This window comes from Xiphophorus couchianus, chromosome 20 (genome assembly GCF_001444195.1).
Source record: "Xiphophorus couchianus chromosome 20, X_couchianus-1.0, whole genome shotgun sequence".
NCBI lineage: Eukaryota > Metazoa > Chordata > Actinopteri > Cyprinodontiformes > Poeciliidae > Xiphophorus > Xiphophorus couchianus.
The window spans coordinates 6,225,561-6,253,434 of NC_040247.1; the positions used below are offsets into that span (position 1 = coordinate 6,225,561).

Sequence of the window (27,874 nt, forward strand, 5' to 3'; positions counted from 1 at the left end):
TTTGACATATTTATGTCAGTTATAACTGTATAAATTGTGATGTGTGGAAATATTGTTGCACAAATGATTAAAGATCTGCTCTAAATAAATACATGGTACGCCTGTGGAGCCTTTATTTTGAAAGAGCTTCCCGGATGTAGTCGCTGATCATTTAGTTTACTTTATTCCAACTCCCTCATCAGCAGAACATTTCCAAAACGGAGGCGGTCCGTACTGCTGCAGGGCGCTATGGTGACATATTAAAAAACTGCTAACTTATCCAGGTAAGAAATATACATATATCTTTTTACATTTTTGCAGGGTTGACGTGTAAACAGTCGGTTACGGTTTCATTTATAGCTGCGTTACATCTACTGTTGAGAGGAGCCTCTGGTGATATGATACCCTCTTTACTGTAAGAAATAAGTCCCTAAACTCAGTGTGCTATGTGGATGTAACCTGAACCACTGCCAGTATACACCTTGCCTCATTATATAAATGTTGCATTAAAACTCATTTCCAGTTTGTCTGGGGGTGAAAAAAATCTATCGGGTACACAAATTTATAGCAGTTTCGGTGCAGTGGGTTCCGGATTTTATCAGTGCAGGCTGCAGTAGAGTGGGGCTTTTTAAGTAAAAAGAAAAAGCTTGTCTCAGGGGAGAGCTGCGTTTCCTCTGATTTATTCTAGAGAGCAGCTGGTGCTGGATCAGGTCAGAGCTGCTGACCTCCATCTCAATGCAGACTCCCCTCCCTGATAAGTGAGCTCTGTCCACGGTTCTGAACTCAAATCAGCTAACAAACTGAAAGTACAAACATCAGCTTGATCCTGTAGCAGTGCAGGCCTCTTTCTGTTAGATTGATCAGTAAGCATAAGGTTACTTACTGGTTAAAGTTGGTTCAGAAAGGCAAATTAATGAAGAAGAGTTGCTGAATTTATCCAAATATAAAACAAATAACAGAAAATGGAAAAAACAAATCCGCAAATAAAGTAGTCTGAATTTTTTTTTTTTTAAAGTGATATAAAATTGAGTTGAATTGTATCTGCTCGTCTTTATTTTTCTTGTTAGGCTTTTGTTTTTGTCAATATGGATCTATGTCTTGTGACAATGTTTTATCTCAGGGCAATATCATGGTTAATGCTTTGTACGTGACTCTTTGCATATGGATTTCATAAAAAATGTCTTTGCATATACAGATTTCATAAAAAAAATTAAATGAAGCAGAAAGGGGTAATTATTCTACAAGTAATTCACAAAAGAACCTCCTGACGTCTGACATAGGAAGTGTAGGTGCCGTTGCCTTTGTTGGAATGGACTGAGCAGTGGGTTGGACTGAGTGGTTAAAATAAAGACTTCTATAAATAGTAACAAATGCGCAACAGGGCGGTTATGATGATGCGCCCTGGGTTGGGCTCCAGCACTTCCTGATCAAAGGTCAGAAAGGTACTGGCTCATAATCCTGGTTCTCAGTCAGCCACATTTCCTCTCTGACCTGATTGAATTTTAAAGTTTTAACCTTAAACATGGAGGTTTAAGGTTAAAACATGAGGAGCAGGTGTAATTCCAAAATGGCTTCTTCAGAGTCATTGTGCTGAGTCAAGCTGAGTATTTTTTACGGATACAGTATTATCTTCCTGCTTTTAGATATGAGGGTTTGAATCTGTTTCATCATCATTGGTTGTTCTGACTTTAAAGAAAATTTTACAGATGTTAAAATAACTGATACTTCTTCACACATTTGTCAAGCTGAAATATGAATCTGGACTGGAGATAAAAAATCTTGTAGTTGTGATGATGTCTATCCAAGGATTTACTTACTGAACCTCGCTAACAATGCGAAAAATATAATAATTTACTCTCTTTGGATTTGCTGCCATCTGTTCTAGAGTTCTTTATCGTGAAAAAAGTATTTAAACTCATTTCTAAACTCATTAAAACAAACTCTGATGAGAAAGTGAGCTACTTTTATTGAGTGCCTCTAGAGGAATATCTGGGGTTTTATTCAAGGGTGGATTCCTCAGTGGGTTTCTCTTTACTCCTGAGTGATATTACGAGTGCCGATAAGTGGATTAATCCACTTGAAAAATTAGTGACACTCATCTGATTTGCAGCTTTCAGTTCCACCCCTTATTTTGGATGATAGATGAAGTGTCACTGCTAATGGGATTCATTAGAACAAATCTTAACTTGTCTTTCAGCTCCATCCTTCTCACTGTATAACTAATTGTGGGTGTGCTGGTCCCACTGGGTTTAGACAACAGTTTGCAAGCTGTTTCATTCGTATTTACAAGCTTGGCACATCGCATCTGGTGCTTTTTGTTTTCAGCCATTGTTAGACGACTGAAAGGATTCAGCTCAGATAGCTTACTCTTTTTTTCCCCACATTATTCACACATTCATATATTAAAGGTTTTTCCATCTCTGTCTGGCTTTGAATCAATATAATTTCCATTCTGTCTGATTCTGAGAATCACCATAACATTAACATATAATGCTGTAGGACAGATGAGCGGGTTTGGTACGTGTTTTACAACCTGCCTTGTGTTATTTATTGACTAACAAGATAATTTAAATTTAAATTTGAACTTTTTCAGCAGCTCACACTGAGAGGTTAGGGGTTGGTGTGCAGGGCCCTGACTTTGCCTCAAATTGTGATGTAATTGGAGCTGTGACGTAATGCCGAAACATAATGCCTCAGTTTCGGCATTATGGGAAACTGAGAGGCTGCTTTTTCTTGAAAGTCTGCAAACCCATATTAAAGTTGCTTTTGTTAGCTTAGCTGACAGCAATTTTTAGTATCATTATAAATAATTATAATGAAAAAAATTATGTCTAATTCAAACTTTGATAATGTCCATTAACACAAGCTGCTACTTTGTATTTGTTTCCCATTAACTCTACGTGGCAGATCAATGTTACTGATACAATTTTTTAAAAATTATTCTTTTAACACAGGCAAAATCCTCCATTGTACTATTTCTATTGTTCAAAGTCTTTTCAATGGGATGTCAGAGAAAGTGCTTAGGTTTTCAGCAGCTCTACAAAACATTAAGTTCAACAACTGTCCCTTCCCCACCTGTTGCTGCCCACTGCTGCTCAGTTGGTTGGAGACTCCTTCTGCAATTTTCCCATGCTTACTAGAAGAATACAGTCAAGCAGAAAGATAATGATTGTCGGTGAATTACAGGCATTTTTACTGAAATAACAGATTTTTATTTTTTTTTTAAAATCAGTATTTTGGCATAGGACTCCTCTAAGAAAACATAAATTGTATTTATGACATTGATCATCAATCATGTCACTCAAAAATATATACAGCTCCCACATTACAACTGTAGTTCTACAATCTAAGTGCATCATTAAGGAGAAGCAACAGTGGTCTCAGGTGTATCTTTGTTGGAGATGATACATTACAGAGATCATCTCACTGTTAAAGAGGAACAGGAAGAGGCTCTTAGAGGTTACTGGCCGCCGATTGTCTTTGCTCTCCTGGGGATCCTGTACATCAGTTTTATACAGTCAGTGAAAAAGCTTACAGCCAAACATTGGATCAAAGAGAACCCCATGTTGTTATAGTGACTGTGTTTGCCAAACATTGGGATGAAGTGTGGCTTTAATTTTTAATGTATGTGTTTGTGGGGTTTACAGTCGCAAACATTTTCACTGTGTATTAATAAGCTGGTTTGTTGCTTAAAAAAACAATCTTAGTCATATTTTTGATTTTTGGTTCAAATAATACTTTGAGATGAATGTTTTGTCCCAGTAATAACCAGAAGCATAAGCTTTGCAGTGATGTTGTAAAACAAGAAATTAATTTTCAAATTAATTTGCATTAGGCTGCCTATTTAAATGAAGGTTTCTATTCTTTGTATGACAGTAACTCTCTTTACACTTTTTACTCTTAACCACTTGATACCTTATAGACATTGTTTATTGCACACCAGTATTATATATGAAAATACCAAGAATTTTCACAGACTTTTCATCTACAATCTGCCAACAAAATCTAGCTACAGAACAGAAGTATGGCCGGATATTGTAGATGATTCAAACCAGTGACGCTGCAGAGACTAATAGGATTTAATAATCATGGCTTTTTTCTGCAGCACACATCGATGTGCTGCTAAGCCACCTCTAGTTCTCTGTTTGCTTCGCAAGGAGCCTGTTTGGATGACAGTCAGGTGAAAAAGATGCATAAAATGTTTTTGTCAGACATCTAAGTGTTTGTATATCTACAAAATAACAGCTGTATTAAACATGGATGGAAATGATGCTTAGAGCCTTTTGGGAACATTATGAGTCATTCTTGGCACTTTGCTGATTGCCAGCAACCTGTGTAGTTTGCAATCACTTTACTACATCACGATGCTCTTTTCTCTATGGTGATCTTTTAGCCTGAAGAATTTTCATTCATGAGGCTTTTATGTGTGTGTGTGTGTGTGTGTGTGTGTGTGTGTGTGTGCGAATGTGGGAGTGTTTACCTCTTAGGGCTTTTAGCAGCTGCACTGTCTCTGAATGAGTCACTTCCATTTTGGCCCACTCAGAGTTGTGCTCAGCTAATGCTGGGCTCATTCAGGGCTCAGAGTGTGTGCACACTTAGACTCTAGCAGCTAAATAACAGGCTTCAATAAATTCCCTCACCGCTCTGCCACCACTCATTGATTACAAACAAACATAGATGCAAAGCAGCACCATGAGAATGTATTGATTCAATTCTTCAGACTATAATTTAAGAAATAGGCTTTGCTGCACACACTGAATTATATTCACAACCACAAGTTTCCACATCTTATGCACAGTATGGATTTTTTAAAATGCATTCCTTAAGTTAATTGAATTACTATCCAATACCACTTAATATCATAGTAGTGTAATGCAAATATCACTTAAATTTCCTAGTCCCAGTCTGAAGAAAAAAAACCCTTCTGAAACTTTTATCTGATTCAAAATTTTTGGGTTCTTTCTGTTCATTATAGGTTTTGGTAAAACTTCGACTGTCAGTCCCTGGATAACGTTTTTCCCCCAAACAGCCAGACAGAATTTACAGAACAACAGCATATGTAATTCTCACTTTACAATCTCTCCCACGCCTGAAGTCCTCCCCCTGAAACAGGGTGAGGTGGGAACCACAAACCACACGGTGTTTCACTAATAATAAACCCTTATCTAAACTATACTTAAAGTCCCAAAAAATAATTCACAAAGAGAATACTTGTAGTTAAGCGTAAGAATACAGCTGCAAAAATTAAAAGTAAGCCATGTATTGACAGTATAAATTAATCAAAGTTACAATAAGAAGACATAAAAGGTAAAATATTTTTGCTAACCTTGCTTTTATGATCAATCAATAATTACTTATATGAGGAGTAGAGGTGATTTAATCAAATGTATCTGAGATTAAAACAGGGTTTTAGAAATATTTTAAAAGAATAAAAAAAGATGTCTTTAGCAACAGATATTATTAATTAGGGCACTTAGCATGGCTAGCATAGCTAAAACCAGCTAAAATATGCTACAGTGTACATCCTTATGTCAAGCAATTCTAAACTTAGCAAACTTTTCATAACCGAGAGAGAGAAACTTAGCTGTAGTATTCTTGTAATCTACTGAAGGTTTTATTTACTCTCGCTCTCAGCCTCAATGTCTTGAAAAATAGGTTTTCTGTTTGAAAAGCTACCTAAGCTTTTCAAAGCTTAGGTAGCTTTAGGTATCTATTGGTGTGGTGACCACAATTGTCACCACAATGACAATTGTTCCACAATGACAATTGTGGAACAATGCCAATTGTGGAACCACAATGACAATTAAGTCATTGTGGTTCCACTGACTTAATTTAAAACACTTCACTGATGCTGAACACAGTGAATTTAAACTCTCACAGTTACTGTGTCCACATCAAAGAGTATTATAGCACATTGGTGCAAAACTGATAGGAAAAATGACTAACTTTTGAATTTCCAACTGGCTGGTTAATAATCAGCTCTGATCAAGCTGGAAATTGACAGAATTTGTGCAACGGTCAATTTTTTAGAATTTACTTCTACTTATTATTTTATTTGTTACACCAATGATTGAGCTTTGTAGCTTAATTCACTAAACATCAAACCAGAATTTATGCTTTATGGCATTATGTTTTTATGGTGAGTTACCAACATTAGTGGAACATAATGACATTTGATTTGATTATTCAGATATGAGACCTAAGATCAATCTCACTTGGAAAAACAACTGCAACGTTCCAGCACAATGTAGTTACCTTGGTGTTACTGTTATGAAATTATAGTTTTAGTTATCTCTCAGCACTTGGTAATCTTCATAGAGCATCTAAATTCTCTTCTTAAATTAGGTTTAACAATGTTTTGACCAGCTCTTGTCTGTATACAACTAAATTGCTGCACCAAAACAATAAAAAGGATCTTAAAATGAAAAGAAAACCACAGCAGAAAGAAAAACAAACTGAATTTTGAGATTGCTTTTCAGTCTAGGGGAGACCTGCAGCGTTGGTCGTTGGCTGTAAATTACTTCCTGAGGTAATAGGATATAACAGTGGGGTCAAACGGTGTGAGCCCTGTAGGGAGAGACATGATTAGATGATACACAGATGGCTCATACTGGGAAGGAGATTGTCTGTGTGTATATACTGAATTTTTTGTGGGTTTTGTTATCACATAAAGTGGTTGAGGGAACCATCTTGATCAATGACTCAGCATGTGGTTATTGACTTTTTTGTGTGGCCATCATTGTAAGTGATTTAATTTATTTTGCTGTCATTAAATGAAACTGTTGCCTAAATATTTTTGCAGAAATATTTTTAATGAATTTCTAAAGGACTAATGAAAAAAAAAAGGTTCTCCTCAAACTTTCAAATTTCCACATCACAAATTCGTATTGATCTTGAAAGAAGCAAGTCTAACTGATACCCTGATGCTGACTCTGTGTGTATTCCCACAATGGGCTTTATCTGACCACCCATGTGGATATCTCCTTTATCTGCCCTTCTTGTCCATCTTAATCTCTATCATAAACGCAACTTTCCAAATCATCTCTGCGTGATGTTGAGGTTTATTTTTTAAGAATGACTGCATGCGTCCAAAGTCTCCACCTTTACACAGGAAGCTAATTATTGACGGGCTGATGTGCCCTCGAAAGGGAATGTCAAAGTTCTTTCTTTGCTTAGTGGGAGTATATAAAAGGCAGGTGAGACTGCTCGATGTGTCAGGTTTCTACATGAGCAAAGACGTGAAGTTGTCAGTTTTCTCTGGGAGTCACATTATCAAGGACTTTGCAGAAACAACACCGAAGGGTCAGTAACTTCTCTGATCTGTGTTGATATATTTATATATTGATATAGGCAAGGGATTTTTAAGTAACCATTTAATGATTCAGGTTAAAATCAATAATTTTTTTAACACACCTACATTTCTGTTTATACAATTCAATGTATCAGCTCTTCACTCTTTGAATAATTTTTGCACTTTGTAACAGTGATAACGAAAATTAAATTACATGCCACTTAGTGTTCACCATATTTCCCCAGGACAGTTGTTATTGTTGTACAGGAAACTTTTCCTTAATGTTTTTAGTGAGAGACAGCAGAGGCTGACTGAATAAGTCAGAAAAAAATACAAAAAGTATTTTCTGTAAACCCGAATTAGCTTATTCTGAGTAAAGTAAACACTTTATGTATTATCAGATGTCATTCTTCGAAGACCCAATCGATTTTTATAGACCTCTACAGATGCAGAATTTAAAAAGTTGGAGGCCATGTCCTTTTGTTTCGGAAGAATATTTTCAGTCAGATGGTTGACTATCATGGAGTGTTCAAACAGAACAGTGATCCCAAACACACATTCAAGCTAAAACAGAATACATAAAGCAGAAAAGCATTAGGCTTTTAGAAATGCCTTCTGTCAGCTCTTCTGAAAAGAGTCATGCTGAAAACCCGGTCAACTCCAGAAAACTAGCTTCAAAAACTTCTACCATTTGTGCCAAGAAGAATGATCAAATATCCAATCAGAAGATCACTAGATATTATTTTCTACTACATGTATATTTAGGGGATAGCCCACTAAGAGACTTAGAGGGAGCCAAATATATAGCATATATAGTGATTTATATATATGCTTCATCCTGTACGTACACTTTTGTGATTCATGGGATTATAGAAAATCTACACTAAATTCAAACATTTTTGCCCAGTTCTTGAATTTCTAAATTGAATGTTTATTGATTATATGATCAGTTCACTTTTGAAAACAAATGGCTCAAATAAATCATTCAAAGTCCCAAATTAATTTGACGTTTCAGCTCATGATCATGGTATGTAAACTTCAGACCAGCGCTATACTTGTCACAGATTTCAGTACCTTCTAAAACATATTAATATAACTATATTTTGGGTGCAATAAAGAGCTTCAGTGGGAAAAAAAATCTTTGTTTGGGAAAACTTGTGTAATATTTGTTTAATCAATTGCTTTATTGTAAACATTTGTTGCTAGAATATGTCTACATGATTAGAATGTATAAAGGGCGTTTGCTTGCCCTCAGTGAATTGTCTACTTATGTAACCACATCTACCTTCATCACTAAGTGAAGACCTCATCGGTAATGAGGCTGTAAGAAAACTCTGAGAAGCTGATTGGACTGCATACAACAACCCACACACCAAGTTGTTGTGTGTGTAGTTGAAGCAGGTCTTGCTATAAATTTTAGTATCTTCATGTGAGATGGTGAGATCATTTAACACGTTGATAAAATGTGCTTTGCCCACTGATTTGTAGAAATAAAACTCTTATCAAAGAATGATTAGATTAGATTATTAGATCATTTTCCAATGTTACAAACATCCAATTAAACACTGAAGCAAATTTTTTCTGAATTATTTTGCTCAAGAGCAGATGTGCAGAAATAACAGTTTGTTGTAGCTGCAGAAATGTGGAAAATATCTACTGAGGAGGCACAAATGCTTGGCTGGGAACCAGAATTTTCTGGAACTCATCAAAGACACAAAGATTACATTTTTAATATATCATTTGGGTCTACGGTTTGCTTTTGCTGATCGACTAGACATTGAATGGGTCATTTCAGGGCTGTAGAAGGAGAAAACATGATCATGTGTGTCAATTATTGATGACACATGAATTAAAGAGGACGAGGAGTTCAGTTGGAAGGTTGTCCTGTTATGACAAGCTGTTTTTTTGTGTGTGTTTGAATTGTAATATAATGTGAAAGTCTTTCAACTGTATTTTGTCTATTGCCACTACCATTCATACAGTTCTACACATTTACATGCTAACAAATAGCGTGACAAACTCACTATGTGTTTGTTTTATGCAAACAGTTCTTATTTTAGTCAGATGAAATGACTCAGATATACCGTACATCTGTCCTTCTGGGTTTCACCAACATTGAAATTGTCTTAGTGCTACTTTATAGGGTCAGTTCATTTGTTTCTGTGACTTGTCTTTGACATTAGGCTGCATTAAACCTTAAAGAGTTTTAGCCCATGAGTCCGGTTTGCTATCACCTCTATCTGTTTACACAGCACTGCAAATTATTGATGAATGTGGCTCTAAATATAGGCCTTAAATACGATGAGGGCAGCAGCACAAAGTTTGTCCTAAGGGGAAAGGAAAAGTTCGATTGGAATAATACAGCCAAGAAGTGTGTGTTCAGGGGCCTAAAGAGGGTGGTTGTGTGTGTGTGTGTGTGTGTGTGTGTGTGCGTGCGTGTGGGCGTGTGAGAGAGAATGTTTTAAGGGGTATAAATCACCAATTGATCTCTGGCCAATTAACAGGCAGGTCAAACAGAATGTAAAGCAAGAGGTATGTTGCTTTGCATGTTGCTTGCATTTGTATTGAGGCCCTGAGGGGTAAGTTGGTAGGACTGTAAAACATAAAATTGAAACTTCCATGATGTTTCCAAATCATGGGTGTTTAGCAGGGGAAATTTAAAACAGGGTTAAAAAAGAGACTGTGGAAAAAAAAAACCCTCATAGATTTTGAGTCTCAGTCTCAGGCAGAGTTTTTATGTCATGGATTTGTTGTTATATCTTCATTTTTGCTTTAAACCTGTATTTTCTTTCTGTCTCCAGAGCTGGAAACTGCATTTGTGTCCTGAATTCCTTCTCAGTCTATGACACAAGGATTAGGATTAAGCCATGACATTACAGAGTCCTGTTAGTCTCCTTTCTTCGAACTTGTATTTGTTTGTCTAGAATGTTTAGTTCATTTTGGGGAGGTTTGAATGTTCAATCAAACCCTGATGCAGACCAAAAAACGCGAAGCCTGGTACGCTTGAAAACCTATGTCTCAGCTTGGTATAAGTAAACAGGAGGGGGGGTTAACAGGTTTGGTTGCAGTGTGAAAGCGAACCGCATCAGCTAAAAATCTAACAAATGTTGTAATTTTGATCCCCAGTCAAACCGAGTCTGCTGGAATATTAGATGTGAAATGATCCTAAGTAGTGGCCAAAGTAAGTCAAGCAATTTAAACAAACACACTATACCTCTTTCCTAGGACAAAGTGCAGAAAAAAAGGGTTGTGCAGAGGCTTTGTGTAGGTGGAGAACGACGGAGGTGGAGAGCGACGGAGGAAGTCTTTGAATGCGGTAGAAAATCAAACGGCCTGTCTATCTTCCGCTCCACCTGTCCTCCCCACTGAACTGGACAGTCAGCAGAGACTGAAGGCCGTCTTTGCTCCTCTTGTCAGGCTGTGATTCATGTCAGCCTGGTTGGCAGAATGATCATTCTTCAGCTGAGACTGCCATAGAGGCACAGCGCTCCTTAAAAGCTACCAAAGCTGCGGATCAGTCTCATTGAGCATAATATGTTTTTGCTCTGAATGGCAACAGAAGTTAATTATTTATCATTTTATAGCTTTTATGTCAACATCGCTGACATGCTCACTGATCACAAGGGAATTCCAAAGAGCTTAGGTATTGCATGTATTTATTCTGAAATTGTGATAGATATTCTGAAATTGTGTTGTAGTTTGATAATTACTGGATTTTATTGATAGTGTTAACCCAGTTGTCTTCATCAGTAACAATCATGTTATCTTTGGTGTCCCACCAAAGATAACATCTTGAACATCTCAAGATGTTCAAATTGTCAGATGCTTCCTGTGGAATGTTTTACTACCAAATTCTAAGATATCATAAACAGAGTTTCTGTTTTTGTGTCTAGGAGTGTTTCGTTTTTAGAATTAATTGGCAAATGGTAAAATGTTTTAAAGCATGTTATAAAATATAAACTTAAAACTACAGTGTAAGTCTTTATTCTTTGGAGAAGTTTTTAAAATAGCATAGAACAGAAAAAATGCTCTGAGATTTTTAAATCCATTTCAAATCAGTTCAGACACAGTCACCTTTCATTTTGCTACATATTTTAAAAAACAAATTTGGCAGAAGATAGTTGATTTTCTTTTATTTTCCTCTTGATTATAATATGTGTGCCATTTTTAAAGATGGATGACCTGCTTTAGCTTTGGTTAAAAATTGTTTAAAATGTTAATTATTCCTATAAAAGTAAAGCTGCAATCCTGCTTGTGCACTCTGTTGATTGAGCTCCTCATGCACCCACACCAAACCTTCTGCGGTGCCACCCCATAGCAGCCGTACACCTACCCCACCCCCCTTTTATCTTTGCCCCTGCTCTGGTCTCAGCCATTAAAACACAAGGATTATTGCTCAGTTGGTGGGAACACAGACACATGTAAACTTTACACAGAAGTCCAGGCTGAAAGACGAGAAGACACAGACCTATTTCCCCCGCTCTGGATGCACCACTGAGACGGCTGGCAGCACCGAGCAAAGATCAGCAGACAGGAGGGGTGGCAGTGAAGAGCAGGACTGCCTGCTAGAGGAGCCCACGTGCTTCTTTTTCCCCTCTCTCGCTGCACCCTAAGCTGCTGTTCATGGAGGACTGGAGGTAGGCTTTTGTTGCTGTTGTGGGGGGCTGTGTGCCCCTGTTCTCGGGGCGTCTTTGCTGCTTTTGTGTTGGGGTTTTCCTCACTAAGACGTGTTGATGCAGCTGGCTTGCAGTGATGGGGATCATCTGAACGCTTGCATTACATGGATGCTCTTGGTTGTTTGTGAATGCCATGGATGCTGAACAGTAACTGCTGTCTAGTTTTAGAAGAAAAGGAATGAGTAAGTGGAAGTGATGTGATGGTAGCCACATATTAAAGGGTGCTGCTCGGATTTGAGTTTTTCCCTGTTTGTCTGTATTATATTTTTAAATTCAGTCAGTTTATTGTCCTTGTGTTTGGAGTGGTTGTTTTCATATTCTGCAATTTGCCTTTAAAATAAGCCAAGGCTGAACAAAAGCCCCCCGCTCAGCATGTAGCTAATGGCTCAACCAAGCATAATAAACACCCACTTCTTAAGCTCACTCTCTGCAGAGCTTCGCTGCAGAAAAAAAAAACACATTTATTTTTTCCCCTGAAACTGTTGGTTTAGAATCGAATCCTCTCCCAATTTAAGAAGATTTTATATTGTTTTTGGGAAACAACTTCCTTGTTTTAACTCTGCGTTTCATTGTGAACTGTGTTGTTCCATGCTCTGGTCCGTGGTTGACCCAAATACTCGCACAGCTCTCTCCCCTCCCCCTGACCTCAGATCAAAACAAATCACCGCTGCTTCCTTTTCTATTGTTTCACATATGCCTCTTCTGTATCAAACTGATTTTTACAGTAACAGTTTTTAATTCCAGATATTTTTAATTCTACCTTTTTTATTATCAGACACAAAAAGGAGTTGGAATCCACCAGTTTTCTAAAAAGCTGCTGAGAGGAGATTTCCTTGGACAAAGAAACCTAAAGAATAAATGTGTGGCTGCTACTTAAAGTCACAATGTCTAAGACACAACAACAAAAAATGGCTTCACTTTATTTTAGGGGATGTTTATTTTGAGCTGGACACTTTAGACAATGCTGATTGATCTGTTTGTTGTAAAGCAAACAGAATATATTTAAAATATTCACAACTAAGTCCCAATTTTTAATCATGTGAAATTAAGTGTTGCTTTCATTTCCATGCTTCATGCTGCTTATTGGTATTTCTGTTCTGTTGAGTATGCATACTAAACTAATACTAAAGGTTGGCAATCTGTGAACCAATCAACATGTAAATAATTAAGCAGAATGTGGAGAAATTATTTGATAATCACAAAATAAAAGCTATTTTTTATAATATGTGCCTGAAAGTATTAATAATATAAATATACTGCCTCATTTTGTTAATCCCTGCTTATCATTTATGTATTTGTGGAGGAAGAGGCCCTCATGTATTTATTTAGCTTATATGCCTAATGTTTGTCTCACTGTCAAAATGTTGAAAGTAAAAGTTTATTTAGATTTATTAAGAGTGAACATAGTGTCCTGATTGGTTTTCTTTTAAAGATTATTTCTATTCCTTAGCTGTTTCACTTCTTAGTAACTCATGCAGTAACAGACATAAATACAGCATTGATCCTCTTATTTAGCTCTCAGCAAGAAAGTAAATAAGCTCATTTCTCAAAATACCAACCTTCATATTTATCATGCAACATCTGCAATGTATCTCTGGTCATGGTGGTCCTTCCTCTACACGTTAAAAGCCTGCAGCAGAAATGGCATCGATCAGCACGATTTCCAAAGAAATGCTTTTCCTGTCACATCATCTGTTTGTTGGTGTTTAGTATTCCGCAGAGGCTCCATGTAACCTGCTGTCTGCCCAGATGCAATGAAAGCAGCTTGTCTTCGTGTTGTTCTGTTTCATATTTGCCATCCAGTTCATTTGCATTTTCACTTTGCATTTTATTCTGATCTCTTTCATGCAGGCCATTATTTGTCTGTGTAATGTAATTATGGTTTGCACCTCGTGCCTCAAATGCCTACGTTCGTGTCTGAGATCTACAGTTTGTAATCTTATGTTGCATAATGACTGGGATTCATGCACGAGTATTTAAAAAATGTCGACAGTTTGTTGCATTTATTTTGATGGTTTCATCTGCAACAGCTAAGTGGCCATCAGTTTATAGCTCAGCTCTTCCATTTTTTTTATTAGATTGACAAACATGTATTCACTACTACAGGTGCAATATTCATAATATGATAACTGTGTTTTGTTTGAAAAACATAACACAGTTAACTCCCTTTCATATCATAACACAATTATCAATTGTTCAATGATCTTTTAGTTCAGGTTTAGGTTTTGGCATAATGTGTGAAATAACTTGCCTATCACCCATATAATCACTGTGGCTATCATTGATTTCATTTGCATTGATTCTGTGTAAATGAAAGCTCTTTTTAAATCTATGTCATCTCAACATTACTAAACCCCAATAAACAGATGATGTGACAGGATTTCACTTTGTATGTAAGGAAATTTGATAATTAACATGTTAAATTATGAGAATGAAACTAAAACTTAAGACATTATTCAAAAGTTCTTATTTGTTTTAAAGAAACTCTTTAAAAAAAAAATTCGTTAGGGTTCATATTTCTCTCATCTTCCCCAACAGTCCATGAGGAACACCACTCTGCTGCAGACCCCTACATCCTGAAGCCACCCCGCCAAATCTGGGACCATGTCTGGAGGCTACGACGAGTACGCCAGCCAGGAGGAGGCCACGGACAGTTTCTGGGAGGTGAGCAAAAATAGGGCAGCAGAGTTTGACAGATTAAACCTGAGCTCAGAGTGACACTGCATTGTGATGAACTGCCGGCAGACCAGCCTCCTCTGAGTTGGTGAGAAGAAATACGATGCGTTGTCTCGTTTATCAGCGTTGTGTAGAGTCACAACTGTACATAAATCAGGCATGTGCTCGACAGTAAACATAGCATCAGATTTATCATGAGTGTTGCGGCACGGATCTAAGAATTGCTCACACTTACTGAGCTGGTACAGCCACACTGATTGTCAACAAAGTGACAAACTGTCGCATCTTGAGGCCATTATTTAAGAAGGAAATGAGTAAGCAACTAAATACATTCATTCAACTGCAACATTAGGAGGTTTTCATCCTGTGTCACTATCTTTAGCCTTAGCCACTCTTGTTTTATTTTTCCCTTCATAGCTTCATTATTATTTTACCCTTTTCTCCTGTTATAAGCAGGGAGAAAAACATATATTTTCTCCCTGTTTATAACTACTTCAGTGGGCTCCTTTGCCTCTGTGCTGACTTTTATCTACTTCTAAGGATTAAGCTCATTGTAGTTGTCTGCAGTTGTAGATGCTTCAAACTATCAGTCTCTTATCACTCTGAAAAGTTTCAGACAGGTTTCCTTTTCTTAGAAGAAAGATTTTATATGAGCTGTAAAGTGCAAAACATCAAAAGCTGATGCAAAGCAGAAAGTTAATAAAACTGTGAATTAATGATGCAAGGAGGAGTTAAAGTGGCTAAATGCACAATGTCATCTAGCAGTGAACAAAGAAAAGGAAAAAGGTGAAAGAAATAAACTATCATAATTCCGAACAATAAAAGTAGAGAACAGATGGAAGTGGAAAAAACAGATTCATTTAAGGATCCCTTCATATGGATTAAATATTGTTAATAAAGAATCTTACAACAGTAGACATAAATTATCCAGTGTAGATGGTCTTTACAAGGTATTGGACCCTTATCAATCCTGCAAAATTATCTGGCAAGTCATCAAGTAAGGTTCTGTAACGCTATTTAGACCGCAGCTGCTATTCTGACTTCAGTCAAATTGATTCAACAAGCTATTCACACCAATACAGCAGATACCTCACCAAACATAGGTTTGCTACAAGTCCAAATCAAGCAGGTAAGAGACCAGTGCACACATGTCCAAATTGCACATACATTTAGATGTGCTGGTTGCTCAAGGAATGAATGAAACCTTAAGTTTTTCATGCTGCAGTTTTAATGCAAAATATATCTATCAAGGAAAAAAGTCCTGGACATGTTTGACCAGTCAGTTTTGTGGAGACTTTCGGGGTGGTCCTTTTCCAGTGAGGAGGGGCATTTGTAACTGCAATAAAAAAGAAGTAAGAGAACCAGAAGATACATTTCCAACTAAAATACAAAGCTCAGTAATCATGACACAAAAAGGAGATCTGGAACATTTGAGTTGAAATTACAGTTTATCACAGTAAAATTTGATTAGTGACTGGAGAAGGAGTTGGGGGCCAAATGAAGAAGTTGGTGCAGGGACTGTTTAATAGGTGAGACGGACTGTTCTGTATCCTGCATAGCACCATCTGGAATAACACTACAGATGCAGCACATCAAGTTAAAACTTTCTTTCATATAATAACACAAATATTAATTCTTCTATAATCTTTTAGTTCAGCAATTACGTAAAACTAAGTTACAAACAGTAGAAATGTTGTCTAGAAAGACATTTTTAAAGATAAAAATTGTAGGGTATATTTAGAATTACTGAATAAACTGATTCTAATATCACAGAACATGTTGTTAAATAAAAATGTTACTATGTTGCGCCATTGGTGTCATGGTAGTTTTGGTTTCTCTCACGAACTTACATCAGCAACAATGTTTCTTCAGCACAAAGAGTCCCATGTTATCTGAGCCACAAGTTTCCTGAAACACATCCATTATTCATGGGAGCTGGTGACTGATCACAGTGTGCAAAGCTGGAATAGATGTACCTCTCCTCCAAGAATACAGCCTGCCAAGTTCCTTTACTCCCAGACATTTCACATAGAATAAAGATCCACAGCAGATGCTATATTTCACATTTTTAGATTTAAAATGAAATCTCATCTTAGACTGAATTTTCTCCTCCGATTACTTTGGTCTGTGCCTTCAGAAATCAGCAGGTGCGGGGAAAATGTCTCCCTCCAGCACTCAGTCACTTCATCACAGTCTCTGCATCACAGTAAAGATGCTGCAGTACCGCCTGGTGATTGCTGACTCGGCTGGCTTCTGAGGCAAAGGTCTGGTGTGGAATACTATTATACGGCCTCAGCTGCTTCCTTTTAGTCCACACTTACGGTTTGTTGAAAGTCATTTACAGGGTGACTTGCAAGCAAACACCGCGTTTAAATGTTTTCCACTTTTCTCGGTCATAAAGGTAGAAAATAATGGTTGTAAACAGAGGTTTCAACCTTTTTATCAAAACAGCTTTGTGTCTCTGGGGAAAACTATCAGCTCTCTGGGAGGTGGCTGCTCCTGTAGCTGTGGAGGGTTGTAAATTATATGACATTAAACTACCCCTTTCTTTTGATTGCGTAACTACTCACAGAGCAGCAGCAGCAGTGTCTTCCCTGCTGCTCCTCCTGCTGATTCAGTTCATCTCCCACAGGCTGCGAGGAGAAAAGAAGTGACATCTCACACAGTGAACTTTGGAAGAGTGAATTCACAATGCCTTTTAAGCAACCACCCAAAATCTGTCACTTACAAAACCAGAAACAATTTGTATTATGAAGATTTGTATGTAATTTACAAACACATTCAATAAAGATAACATAAGAACGAGACCTGCTTCACAATTTCTATATAGGTAGAAAATATTTTCTGTGGTTATATAGTTTCTGATACTCCATATTAAAACTGACCTAATAAGTAACAATTTAAACGCCTTTAGTTGGATGCGGTTTGGAATTGTGCAACTGGATGTTATTCAGTTTTACACACTGGACCTTTAAAGTGATAATTTAGTTGTTTTTTTAAGCAGTTTTCTATTACAAAGCCCAGAGATGCAGTTAGACAAATTCAGTTATATTAATTTCAAATTATTCCAATACAGTCCAATGAAAGACTCATATTTACATTCCACTCAGTCAAATTTGAACCCAAATGTGATACAGTAAAATACTGAGTTCTTTTTACTGGGTAGCTCATGTTTTTGTAAAGTTGAGTTTTTCTAAGGGGTTATCAACAGTCATTATCTTACCTGCAGTAGGTAACATTTGTTGAAAATGACATGGCAGTTTGATAATAGGTTCTGTAAAACCTTCAGGACCTTTTTTAGACTGGAGTTATTTTAATGCAGTTACCTCTCTGGACCAACTATTGACCGGAAAACTAACCTCTGCTTTTTTGATGTGAAGACATTCAAAGGAAATATCTTACCTACAATGTGTAAACATTGCTGGTAAGATATTCACTACTCATTCCCTCTTAACAGAACCCACCTCAAAAATTTGTAAAGGTCCCAGAAATACTACAGTATATTCACTGTGTTAAAAACAACATCCAATTTTTGTGTAATGCAATTTCAATAGGACTGGACTTTGAACTGAAACAATGTAACTTGAATTTAGACAAATTGAATTCCATATAAACTGCAAATGAATTGTGCTTGTTTGCAAAATGCCTTGAGATAAACTGGTGCTGAATTGGTAGCATATACTATATATATTGAATTGCAATTGAACTGAAAATAAATGTAATGCTAGGAGATCGTACGAAGATTAATAAACTAGTGATTGATTTCAGAAGGATTAGCAGTGAAATCAGCAACATTTTATTTTGAAGATAGCAGTCAACTTGTGGAGCTTCAGTAAACATATTGCACTGGTGCTTTGTTTTGTTTTTAAGGTTGGGAACTACAAGCGCACAGTGAAGCGCATCGATGATGGTAATCGACTCTGCAATGACCTAATGAACTGCATCCAGGAGCGTGCCAAAATCGAGAAAGGCTATGCACAGCAGCTCACTGATTGGTCCAAGAGATGGAGGCAGCTGGTTGATAAAGGTATAATAGCAATAACAATTGTTTTTCTATTAAGCTATTAGTTCGTTTTTTGCCAAATAAATTTAGAACGGATATATTTGTACTAGAGTATATATAAAAAAATAAGGCTTCAGATCTTAATTCCCCCACCAGGTCCTCAGTATGGCTCAGTAGAGCAAGCCTGGATGGCAGTGATGACAGAGGCAGAAAAGGTGAGCGACCTCCACACAGAAATGAAGAACCACCTAATGAGTGAAGACTTTGAGAAGGTGAAGAACTGGCAGAAAGATTCGTACCACAAACAGATGATGGGTGGATTCAAGGAGTCCAAAGAGGCAGACGAAGGCTTTAAGAAGGCCCAGAAACCCTGGGCCAAGAAGCTGAAAGAGGTGAGAGTGAAACTGTTGACATTTATTAAAAAGTCACTAAAATGTTACATTGTTTTCTGCTGTATTCTAGTCATGAATCGGTCCTGTTTAGAAAGGTTTTAAAATCCTATTTTTCAGGATGAACAAAATTTGTCTTAGAACTTCATGATAATGCTATGTTTTTGTTACTATTCTAACCAGAGTCTACCTTTGAAGACATTTGTACTGAGTGAAACTGAGTTGAAACTGACTATGATTAAATGACTAAATGTTGGACTTTTTCAACAAGCAGCACTTTACAGCGTCAGTGTTTGACAGATTTATTGCATAATTTATAAAGCTACTCAATTAATAGATCGCTTAATCACCTTAGTGTTTAAGTATTTGAGCTGATTATTAAAGATTTCCTGATTAAACTCAGTCATTTATCAGTAATGACAGTAATCTACTTTTTTTTTTTCCATATACCATATGTCAACCATAAACCAAGGTCATTATTTGCTGCATATCATTTATCTGATTTCATGTTGGGAAACTATGTTTATGATATGCAATACTCCACCTAAATAGTACTTCTTACTTCTTAATGCAGATTCTCTGCTCAGGTTGTTTATGTTACCTTTTGTTGTCAGGTCGAGGTTGCTAAGAAGTCATACCACATGGCCTGCAAAGAGGAGAAGCTGGCCACCACCAGAGAGGCCAACACTAAGGGAGACGGCACGACGCCGGCAGAGCAGAAGAAACTGCAGGACAAACTGGAAAAGTGCAAACAAGACTCACAGAAGGTGAGCTCATCAGCTGCAGTGCCTATGGGCTCATCATTATGTAAATATTATGTCCAATAACCCTAAACGCAAATGAGCTGCCATCCTATTTCAAAGTATCAGGGTTTGAGTCAGTGTGGCTTGGTTAATGAGTGACTGAATGCCACTCCTGCTCTTCTTTGAATCTTTTCTTTTCTTGAAGTGGACTCTGATCACTTTTTATTACCCGAACCATCAAACATCTGATTCATTTCCTGTCTCAGAAAAAAAAATAAAACTGTTTCTAGATTAATGTGGTTTATGTGTGATTGGAGAGACAGAAGAAGAAGTCAGTAAAACACCAGTCATCCGAATCATTTTTAGTAAAAGCTTTACTAAAACTATTAAAAAAAATGAAAGTAGTAAGTTTAATCATACTGTTTTCTTTGTTTATTTTGCTCTGATGTAGACGAGGGAAAAGTATGAAAAGGCTCTGGATGAACTGAATAAGTGCTCCCCTCAGTACATGGAGAACATGGAGCAGGTGTTTAACCAGTGCCAGCAGTTTGAAGAGAAGAGGCTGAGCTTCCTGAGGGAGGTGCTGCTAGATGTCAAACGTCACCTCAACCTGACAGAAAACCAAAGGTGAGTCAACCTAGCGTGAGACAGAAAAAGAAAGACAACATCCAGACTCTGTGCTCACACCAAATCCTCTTTTTCTGTTCACAGTTATGTCACAATATACAGAGATCTTGAGCGGGTGATTACTGCAGCTAGCCCTGAAGAAGATCTGAAGTGGTTCAGTAGTATCCATGGCCCTGGCATGCACATGAACTGGCCAAAGTTTGAGGTGCTGTTTATTTTTTCCTCTTCTCGAACATTTTTGTTTTTCTAATTATTTTTAATTAGAAAAATAATTAAAATTATAATTTTAATGCTTTTTTGGGGTTTAATGTGAAGTACTTTGTGATTTTAACCAGAGCTCAGTGCTGTTTAAATGAACCTTAATGTCTTTGCATAGTTACATCCATAATAAAATTATTCGCATAAACCATTAAAAGAAAGAAGTACGCATTGGAAATGAAAAACGTATGCACAAGATTTATGTGAATGTTATATTTTATTTTACTTTACTGCAGCTTAGTGTGTTTATTTATGTACACTTGTTCAATATAGATTGAAACTAAAAAGCAATTCATTTTTCACCTTCATTCTTTCAGTTTTTTACTGCTCTGTTCATTGACTTTTTTGCAGGAGTACAATCCAGATCTTATCCACACCATCTCTAAGAGAGAAAAGTCAAAGAAGTATAACGATGAAGTCATGCTGACTAATGTTAAGGCTCCAAGAAGCAACGTTCAAGCAGAAGACAGGGGAAGGTCTGATCTTTATCCTTTTTAGCTCATCCAGTTTATTTCACTCAGCTCTTCCAGGCACCAGTTACAGTACTTGTCTGTAATATTCAGCATTTTCCTTCATTATTACAGTCATTCATTACCCAGCATAACAGCACAATCAAAAACAATAGACATATAGTGTCAACAATACCAGGACTCATCCAGGTGTTTCCCCTTCCTTATAGCGTGAGCAGCTATGAGAAGAACCAGGCGTACTCGTCCAATGAGTGGTCAGATGATGAAGGGAAGGGCCTGAACTCAGGCAGTGACTCCAACGGAGGGTCAAACCCTTTTTATGAAGAATCGGGCGAAGGCGTCAGAGTCAAAGCGCTGTACGACTATGAAGGCCAAGAGCAAGACGAGCTTAGCTTCAAAGCAGGTGAGTGCTTTGAACAGGAAGTACAGTGTATCTGCATTTTCTTTTAAGCAGAAGATATCACATGACAGAACCCAGAACTTTGGGTGAAAGTGAATACAGTCTTGTGAAATGTTCCAGAAGCCTGTGTGCAGACCTGTGGACAGAAAGGGGGTCATTCAATGACTCCTGCTGACTTTCTAATAGACTACAATTTTTTAAATATATTTCAAAATGTGGGATATTTTTATTCGCTGTATAAATGCATTCAGGATCAGAGGACAATTCTTTTTTTCTTTTTATTTTTTTTACTATATTTTAATCTGAAGTTCTTCTACTGCAGTAAAAGGTGAATTTATTTTAAATATTTTTAACACATCTTTATGGGTGCCAGTAACTGTGGAGGGGGCTGATTTTAGCTTTGCTCCAAATTATAAGTTAGAAAAAGAAAATCATCTGTTTGAAATAAATTGAGGTGAGATATCATGGCAGCTTAGATTTTGTAGCACAGTTACTTTTCCAGTCACACCTCTTATGAACTGTCAGGTTGTCTCTAAAGACAGTTACCTTTTCAGCACCATTTGTCATGCTGCGGGGACTCGACACTCATCGTTCTCATCCCTTTGCATCCTGATCACCCGATTTGTTCCTTCCTAACCTGCTCATTTAAAACTCCAACTCTTGTCATCACTCTTTTTCAATCCAATAGTAGTTCACTTTTTTAACAGATCACAACTTCAGAACTTTTCAGAGCACCCAACAAAAAAACTGAAATTAAACCATAAGTAATTCATATCAACTCACAAGCTGTCCAGTTGACTACCAATGTTAATCAATCCAATCCATCATTCTCCCTTGTTGCTTTCACCTTCATTGCTTACCTCATCTCCCCCTTCTATCCATTCTTCTCTATTTTTGCTGTCCTTGTTTTTTCCAGGTACCATCTAGGGGAATTCCTAAGTTGACCAGGTCATTTGGCCCATCCTGAGTCTCCTAGACAGCAATAACAAGACTCCCCCAGATGAGCCTCAACCTTCAAACTCATCCATTATATCACCCTGTCTTCCATAAATCACAGACATAACTGCTTATTTCCACTTTATTTCTTATCATTGTTGCTGATGCCACCCAATGGCTCTAACAAAATATTAGCAATGTTAGAAATTTCATCAAAACCATTTAAAATGCAATAAATGCAATCTTTACAGTTTTTTAGATTCCTTGAATTTTAGAAAATAACATTTTAAACTCTTGTTTTGTTACATATAGTCAAATCCAGATTGATCTACTTGATGCATTTTCATTGATTTGTTAGTTTGATGCATGCACACTATGACTGGGTTCTTTCCATATTTGAAGATCACTGTATTGGACTGTGAAGCTGAGACCTCGACATAATGATAATCGCAACATGAAAAATAAATTATTTTTTTTTAAATAGAAAAGCACAGAAATCCAAGAATACATTTAGGTGGAGAGTTTAGACTCTCAGGGTGGGTAGCTTCATATTTGTTCACCTGGATAAAAGTCAAAGAAATGTAATCAGCAATGATAGTATGAGGAAACACTGTGAATGTGGAGCAGCTGGTGCCTTGTGTTAACATTTCTGGGCGGCTTATGGTTCTTTAACTGCAGTGAACGGTGGCAAAATTTGATGCTGTGATCCACAAACCTAGTTCTGTGTCAGTCTTGGGTTTATCCCTGTTTGTCTGAATCATCTCAAAGCTTAATTGTGTGGTCCAGATCCTGCAGATATGTTTCATTAAAAATAATATTTCACTGCTGTCCCGATGTTTCCTTCATGTTTTAAATTCACCAAAAAGTTTATTTAAAAAATGTCTGCTGCTGTTTGTCAGTCCCTGTTGTTTAGCAGGAAAGCTATAAATTACAGTGGATAACTTGAAAGCAACCCATGTAAGAGCAGTGCAACTCTTAGAATAAAAAGGCCAGAAATACATTTCTAGAGTGATATTTATGCAACTAGACAGTAGTTACAACACAGAAACAAGCTGGAAGTCAGAGAAACCAGTTTGAGCCTGAACCACACAGACTTTTATCAATAAGAGGATCGAATTATCCCAACTCAGACTCCAGAACAAAATGTGACAAAGACATGCAGTCTTAACTTATTTATGATGGCGGAACTATCCGATTTCTGCAGAGATCGTTAATAAGCATATCCAGACAGGATGCAAACATACACAACAGCATATATTTATGATCTGTAGTCTTGAGGGGAAAAGTGCCATAATTCAATACATTAAAAAAATATGTGATAACTTTATATGTAGTAATGTGACATAGTACTACTGCTAAATCAGTATTTCAGACTTTATATAATGATTTCATGGTAGCCATTGGAAAAAAAGCCCTTTTCTCAGAATTTTGATTTTTTTTTTTCCTCAGAATCAGAATTATTTCAATTATTTATGCAGCATCAGGCTGGAGATGGGCACCGGCAACCCTCCCGACCCCATTGGGGACAAGGGTGAACAGAAAATGGATGGATGGATGGATGGATGGATGGATGGATGGATGCAGCATCAGGCAAATCTAGTCTAGTCTTAAAGCTCAGTTCTTCCAAATCAATTTGTGTCACTCCTTTAATGTGGATAAAGTGCAGATTTACAAGCCCTGCAAGAAAGAAGAAGCCGTTATGCGTTTATTTTTTTTATAATAGACCACAATTTACATACACCTGATAATGTATCTTTTATATATTTGGATTTTGACATAAATTGACAAAGAATCAGCATACTGAGAAAAAAGTCAGAATTCTTTTATTTTCAGTCGCCATAAGCCTCTTCCATATTTTAGATGCAGTTCTTCTTTTTTTAAACTATTTTTTTGACAAGAAATTTATTTGTTGCATTGTGTCCCTTTTGCACATCAATAACATCTGCGGAGCTCAACATTACTTTAAATTTCATTAACAAATTTTTAGAAGTCAAAATAACTTTAACACAAATATCCACATGAAAGGAAAATACATCAGGCAAACATAAAACTCGAAAGATGCTATAAATCGGCTGCAAAATACAAGAAAGAGGCGTTTCATTAAATCCCCCTCCCTCTTTCTGTCCCTTTTTATCAATCAAGGTGATTTGCTGACGAAGCTGGAAGACGAGGACGATCAGGGCTGGTGTAAAGGTCGCCTGGATAACGGCCAGCTCGGTCTTTACCCTGCCAATTATGTGGAGCCGATCTAAACGTCCCAGCCGAGGATGCTCGAAATCCGGACTGAACTGTCCACTCACGCCTGCACATTGCCAGAGACTTCAAAGCAAATCTTTCTTTTCCCGAAAAGGAGCAGCAAGCTGTCGTCATCATAAAGAAGATTGCTCAAACTCACTTCACCTCCAGTTAGAACAACTGAAGCAACACGTTGTTGTCTCTGACTTTCTCTCATGAGAAATCGAATAAGGCGCCGGGGTATCAAGAATGAGCTGTGCATTTATGTATTTTAATCTCTTTTTTACCATCTGGATGCTTGTACAGTTTGTTTCTTTATAAAATACGCTGTTTTCTTCCTTAGTATTTACACTACGTTTAGCATTTTTTGGAAGTGTATGTGCGTTTCATCTTGTAAAGTTCAATTGGAGAATTTAAACCACTTTCAAAGCTGCATGGCCTGCAGAATGTTAGCTTTGCTTAAAAATTGGCATTCAGGCTCACGCAAATGTAACACAAATGCCTCCCAGCGACCAGAGGGCCAGGAACAAGACAAATATACCACAATTGTTTAAGCACTTCATTTTTTTCGTTTGTCATAGAATCATGTGTGAAGTCCTGCATATAAACTGAAGGCACCAGTGTTAAGCTCATGATTTCATCAGTTGAAAGTGGAACTGACCTTTGACCCTTAAAATAAACAAAGTGAACTTGTTCAATGTCAAATAACTGTTACTATTTCTGGATAAGTAGGCTTGGTTATTTTTGAATAATCACTCTTACAAACAAGACACATAAAATAGCTAAACGTAATCATAGATCAACCATCCTGTTGAAAAGATTTTATGCACTCACCATGGGCATGAACAAGGATGTGGTGCACAAGTTTGAATTTATTCAACATTGGGTTGAAATTACACATATAAGCTCAAGTATATACATACACATCCAGTACCATTTGGTTAAATATCCCATAAAAAGTTGGTTTTTAGAGATATCAACAAGCTTGTGGCGTAATCTGACCAGATGTTTGACTCTTCTTATTATTAAAGTTTGCTTAAACTGTTTGGTTTTTTGTTATAGATCCAGCTTTTTAGTATAGTTCATAGAATTTTAGTGGGGTTGAAATGACAATCTGCCAGCCTGCTTCATTTATTCTGTTTGAATTCCCAATTTTGTCTATAAATTTTGACCATCAGAGTCAAATAATAATATTGACATGGAATGAAATTTGGATCTGACCAAAGTTTAAGGGATTAAGATTAAGAAACGTAACCTTAATTGCAGGAATTTCTTTAGTAGTAAAAGTCATGCTTTCAACTTTGAACACTGTAACTACTGTAAAGAAGGTGGAGGCAGATTCATGCTGTGGGACTCCATCCAATTTGTTCGCCTTCCTTCCTCAGATCAGTATCAGTGTGTTGTGTGTGTTGGAGCTTGTATGTGTAATTCTGACCTTCTGTGCATTAGAATAATTGAAATGAATTCAACAAATTTGTGCATCCAGTTCTTGTTTTTATTCAGTGAATTTGCCTGTTATATAATTAGTGCTCCCTTGAAAGAATCCCAACGTTAACATGACATCATGCCTATTGTGAGAATATGCAAACCTTCCATCAGCATGGGCTAAGTTACTACCTGGAGTGTAAAAAGAACAAAACCCACTGTGTAACCTCATTGAGAAGGTTCTCTACCAAGAATACTGAAGAGTGCAGAATTGTCCTGGCTCGTTTCACAGGTGTTGCTGCGTTACTCTATTAAAGATAACAGAAACTCACAGTTACTCTCAACAGAGATTTTCTCGTTTGAAATGGAGTTCTCTATCAAAAACAATTTTTTTTTAATGCAACGCTCCACTTTTCCCATTCACTGCGACAATGTGCCTAACTTCTCTATCACCTTTTATTTACTCTCTTCTCTTTCTCCCCCAATCAGATGTGTTGATAATGCAGCCTCCGTGATCACAAGCTGCCTTGTAAACATCAACTCGTAGCTATTTTATATGGAGATTAGCCACATTTACAAACCAGTTTTATAATTTATCTGTTCCTGTAATCAGTGTGAATTGCTTATTCTGAGCGAACGTTGGTGACTCACGGCTCTTACCCCCTGTGATTTTGTGCATGCTGATGCTCCCACACGCTGTTCACTGAACTGATCCAGCACATGGTCTTGATTAGTTTCCATCTACTTATTGGCTGAGGTTCATGTTAATTAAAGTCCCAGGTTGTGTTAATGTTTGTTTCTTTTTTATATTTTATCTTCAGTCAGGAAATTCAGCATATGTAGCAGTGCTGTATAAGAGGCTGGTTTGATAGCTGCACATGCTGGTGCAGATTGTTGTTTGGTCTGGGTGGCAGGCTGCTGTTTCTCACACAGACAGGAAAAGCTGCAGAGTTAGAAGCAGAAAGAAGATCCGTCTGAAATATTGATGAGACACCAGACTTTTCTGCTTTGAGAGCAAAAATTATTTTTTCGCACAAACCCCCAAAAGTGACACATTTGTTGTGTTAATGCCTCTCTTTTTCGTGCCTGCCTCTGTATGGTGTTAGCGCTCGATTCAGAGAGGTGAAAGACCTCTCCAAAGACTCTCAGCTAGAGGTAATCTCTCAGTGACGGAGAGCTTTCCTCTTCTGAATCTTACTCCAGCTCATCTAGATCAGTTTACATCGACACAAGGACTGACTGAAGAACCCATAGATGGAAAAGCTTCCACATCTCAGCTGTTGTAACTGTGTTTTTGTCTGTATTTGAAACAGGATGGGACTGTTTACATCAACTGTGAAGCTCCTGAAAGCCAGTAAAGGACAACTTTTTCTCTTGTGCTTTATGCTGCAACTTCAAAGGAAACTTTTAGATAAATAGAGGGTTTTCTCTGTACTTTTAGCATAGTGCTGTAATTTCCAAACTGTAGTGCCTGTTCTACATAAATAAAAAATATTTCATCTGAAGTTTGAGACGTACATTGAAGTCTTTAAATACAGTTGAGACTAATTTAAGTACAGACATACTCCTAAGACACCAATGGGTCACCAGTTAATCTAACAGACATGTTTTTATAATGTGGCGGAAGCCAAAATACCACTTCAAACTTTAAAATTGCACTTTGAACATACAGTATTAACATTATAAATTTGTCAGACTTAGATATCTCCCTGAGCCAAACCTGGTTAAACAGTAAAGAGCATGTCAATGTCATTGAAAAGTGAAAA

General features: G+C 37.1%; 1 protein-coding gene across 4 annotated transcripts; it reads left to right on the plus strand.

Annotated features, from left to right (window-relative positions):
- Positions 1-165: 165 nt before the first annotated feature.
- On the plus strand, positions 166-27,613 carry pacsin1b (protein kinase C and casein kinase substrate in neurons 1b). 4 transcript variants are annotated; one of them, XM_028003732.1, is made up of 10 exons: positions 166-263; positions 14,485-14,610; positions 18,493-18,649; positions 18,782-19,017; positions 19,629-19,781; positions 20,209-20,384; positions 20,469-20,589; positions 20,994-21,118; positions 21,322-21,515; positions 24,591-27,613. In XM_028003732.1, exons 2-10 carry the CDS (start codon positions 14,551-14,553, stop codon positions 24,698-24,700), a joined length of 1,332 nt encoding a protein of 443 aa, XP_027859533.1. In that variant the 5' UTR covers positions 166-263; positions 14,485-14,550; the 3' UTR covers positions 24,701-27,613. The 4 variants fall into 4 exon arrangements, with proteins under 4 accessions (XP_027859533.1, XP_027859534.1, XP_027859531.1 ...); XM_028003733.1 differs by lacking the exon at positions 24,591-27,613 and adding an exon at positions 22,429-23,276; XM_028003730.1 differs by lacking the exon at positions 166-263 and adding an exon at positions 7,162-7,281 and having other exon boundaries at positions 24,591-24,700.
- The last annotated feature ends 261 nt before the right edge of the window (positions 27,614-27,874 follow it).

What these genes read in the sequence shown, in the direction of transcription:
- pacsin1b (XM_028003732.1), top strand. Translation starts at nt 14,551, where the DNA reads ATGTCTGGAGGCTACGACGAGTACGCCAGCCAGGAGGAGGCCACGGAC. An exon ending in CCACGGACAGTTTCTGGGAG is followed by an intron (nt 14,611 to 18,492) that starts GTGAGCAAAAAT and finishes TTTGTTTTTAAG; the next exon opens with GTTGGGAACTACAAGCGCAC. An exon ending in GAGGCAGCTGGTTGATAAAG is followed by an intron (nt 18,650 to 18,781) that starts GTATAATAGCAA and finishes TTCCCCCACCAG; the next exon opens with GTCCTCAGTATGGCTCAGTA.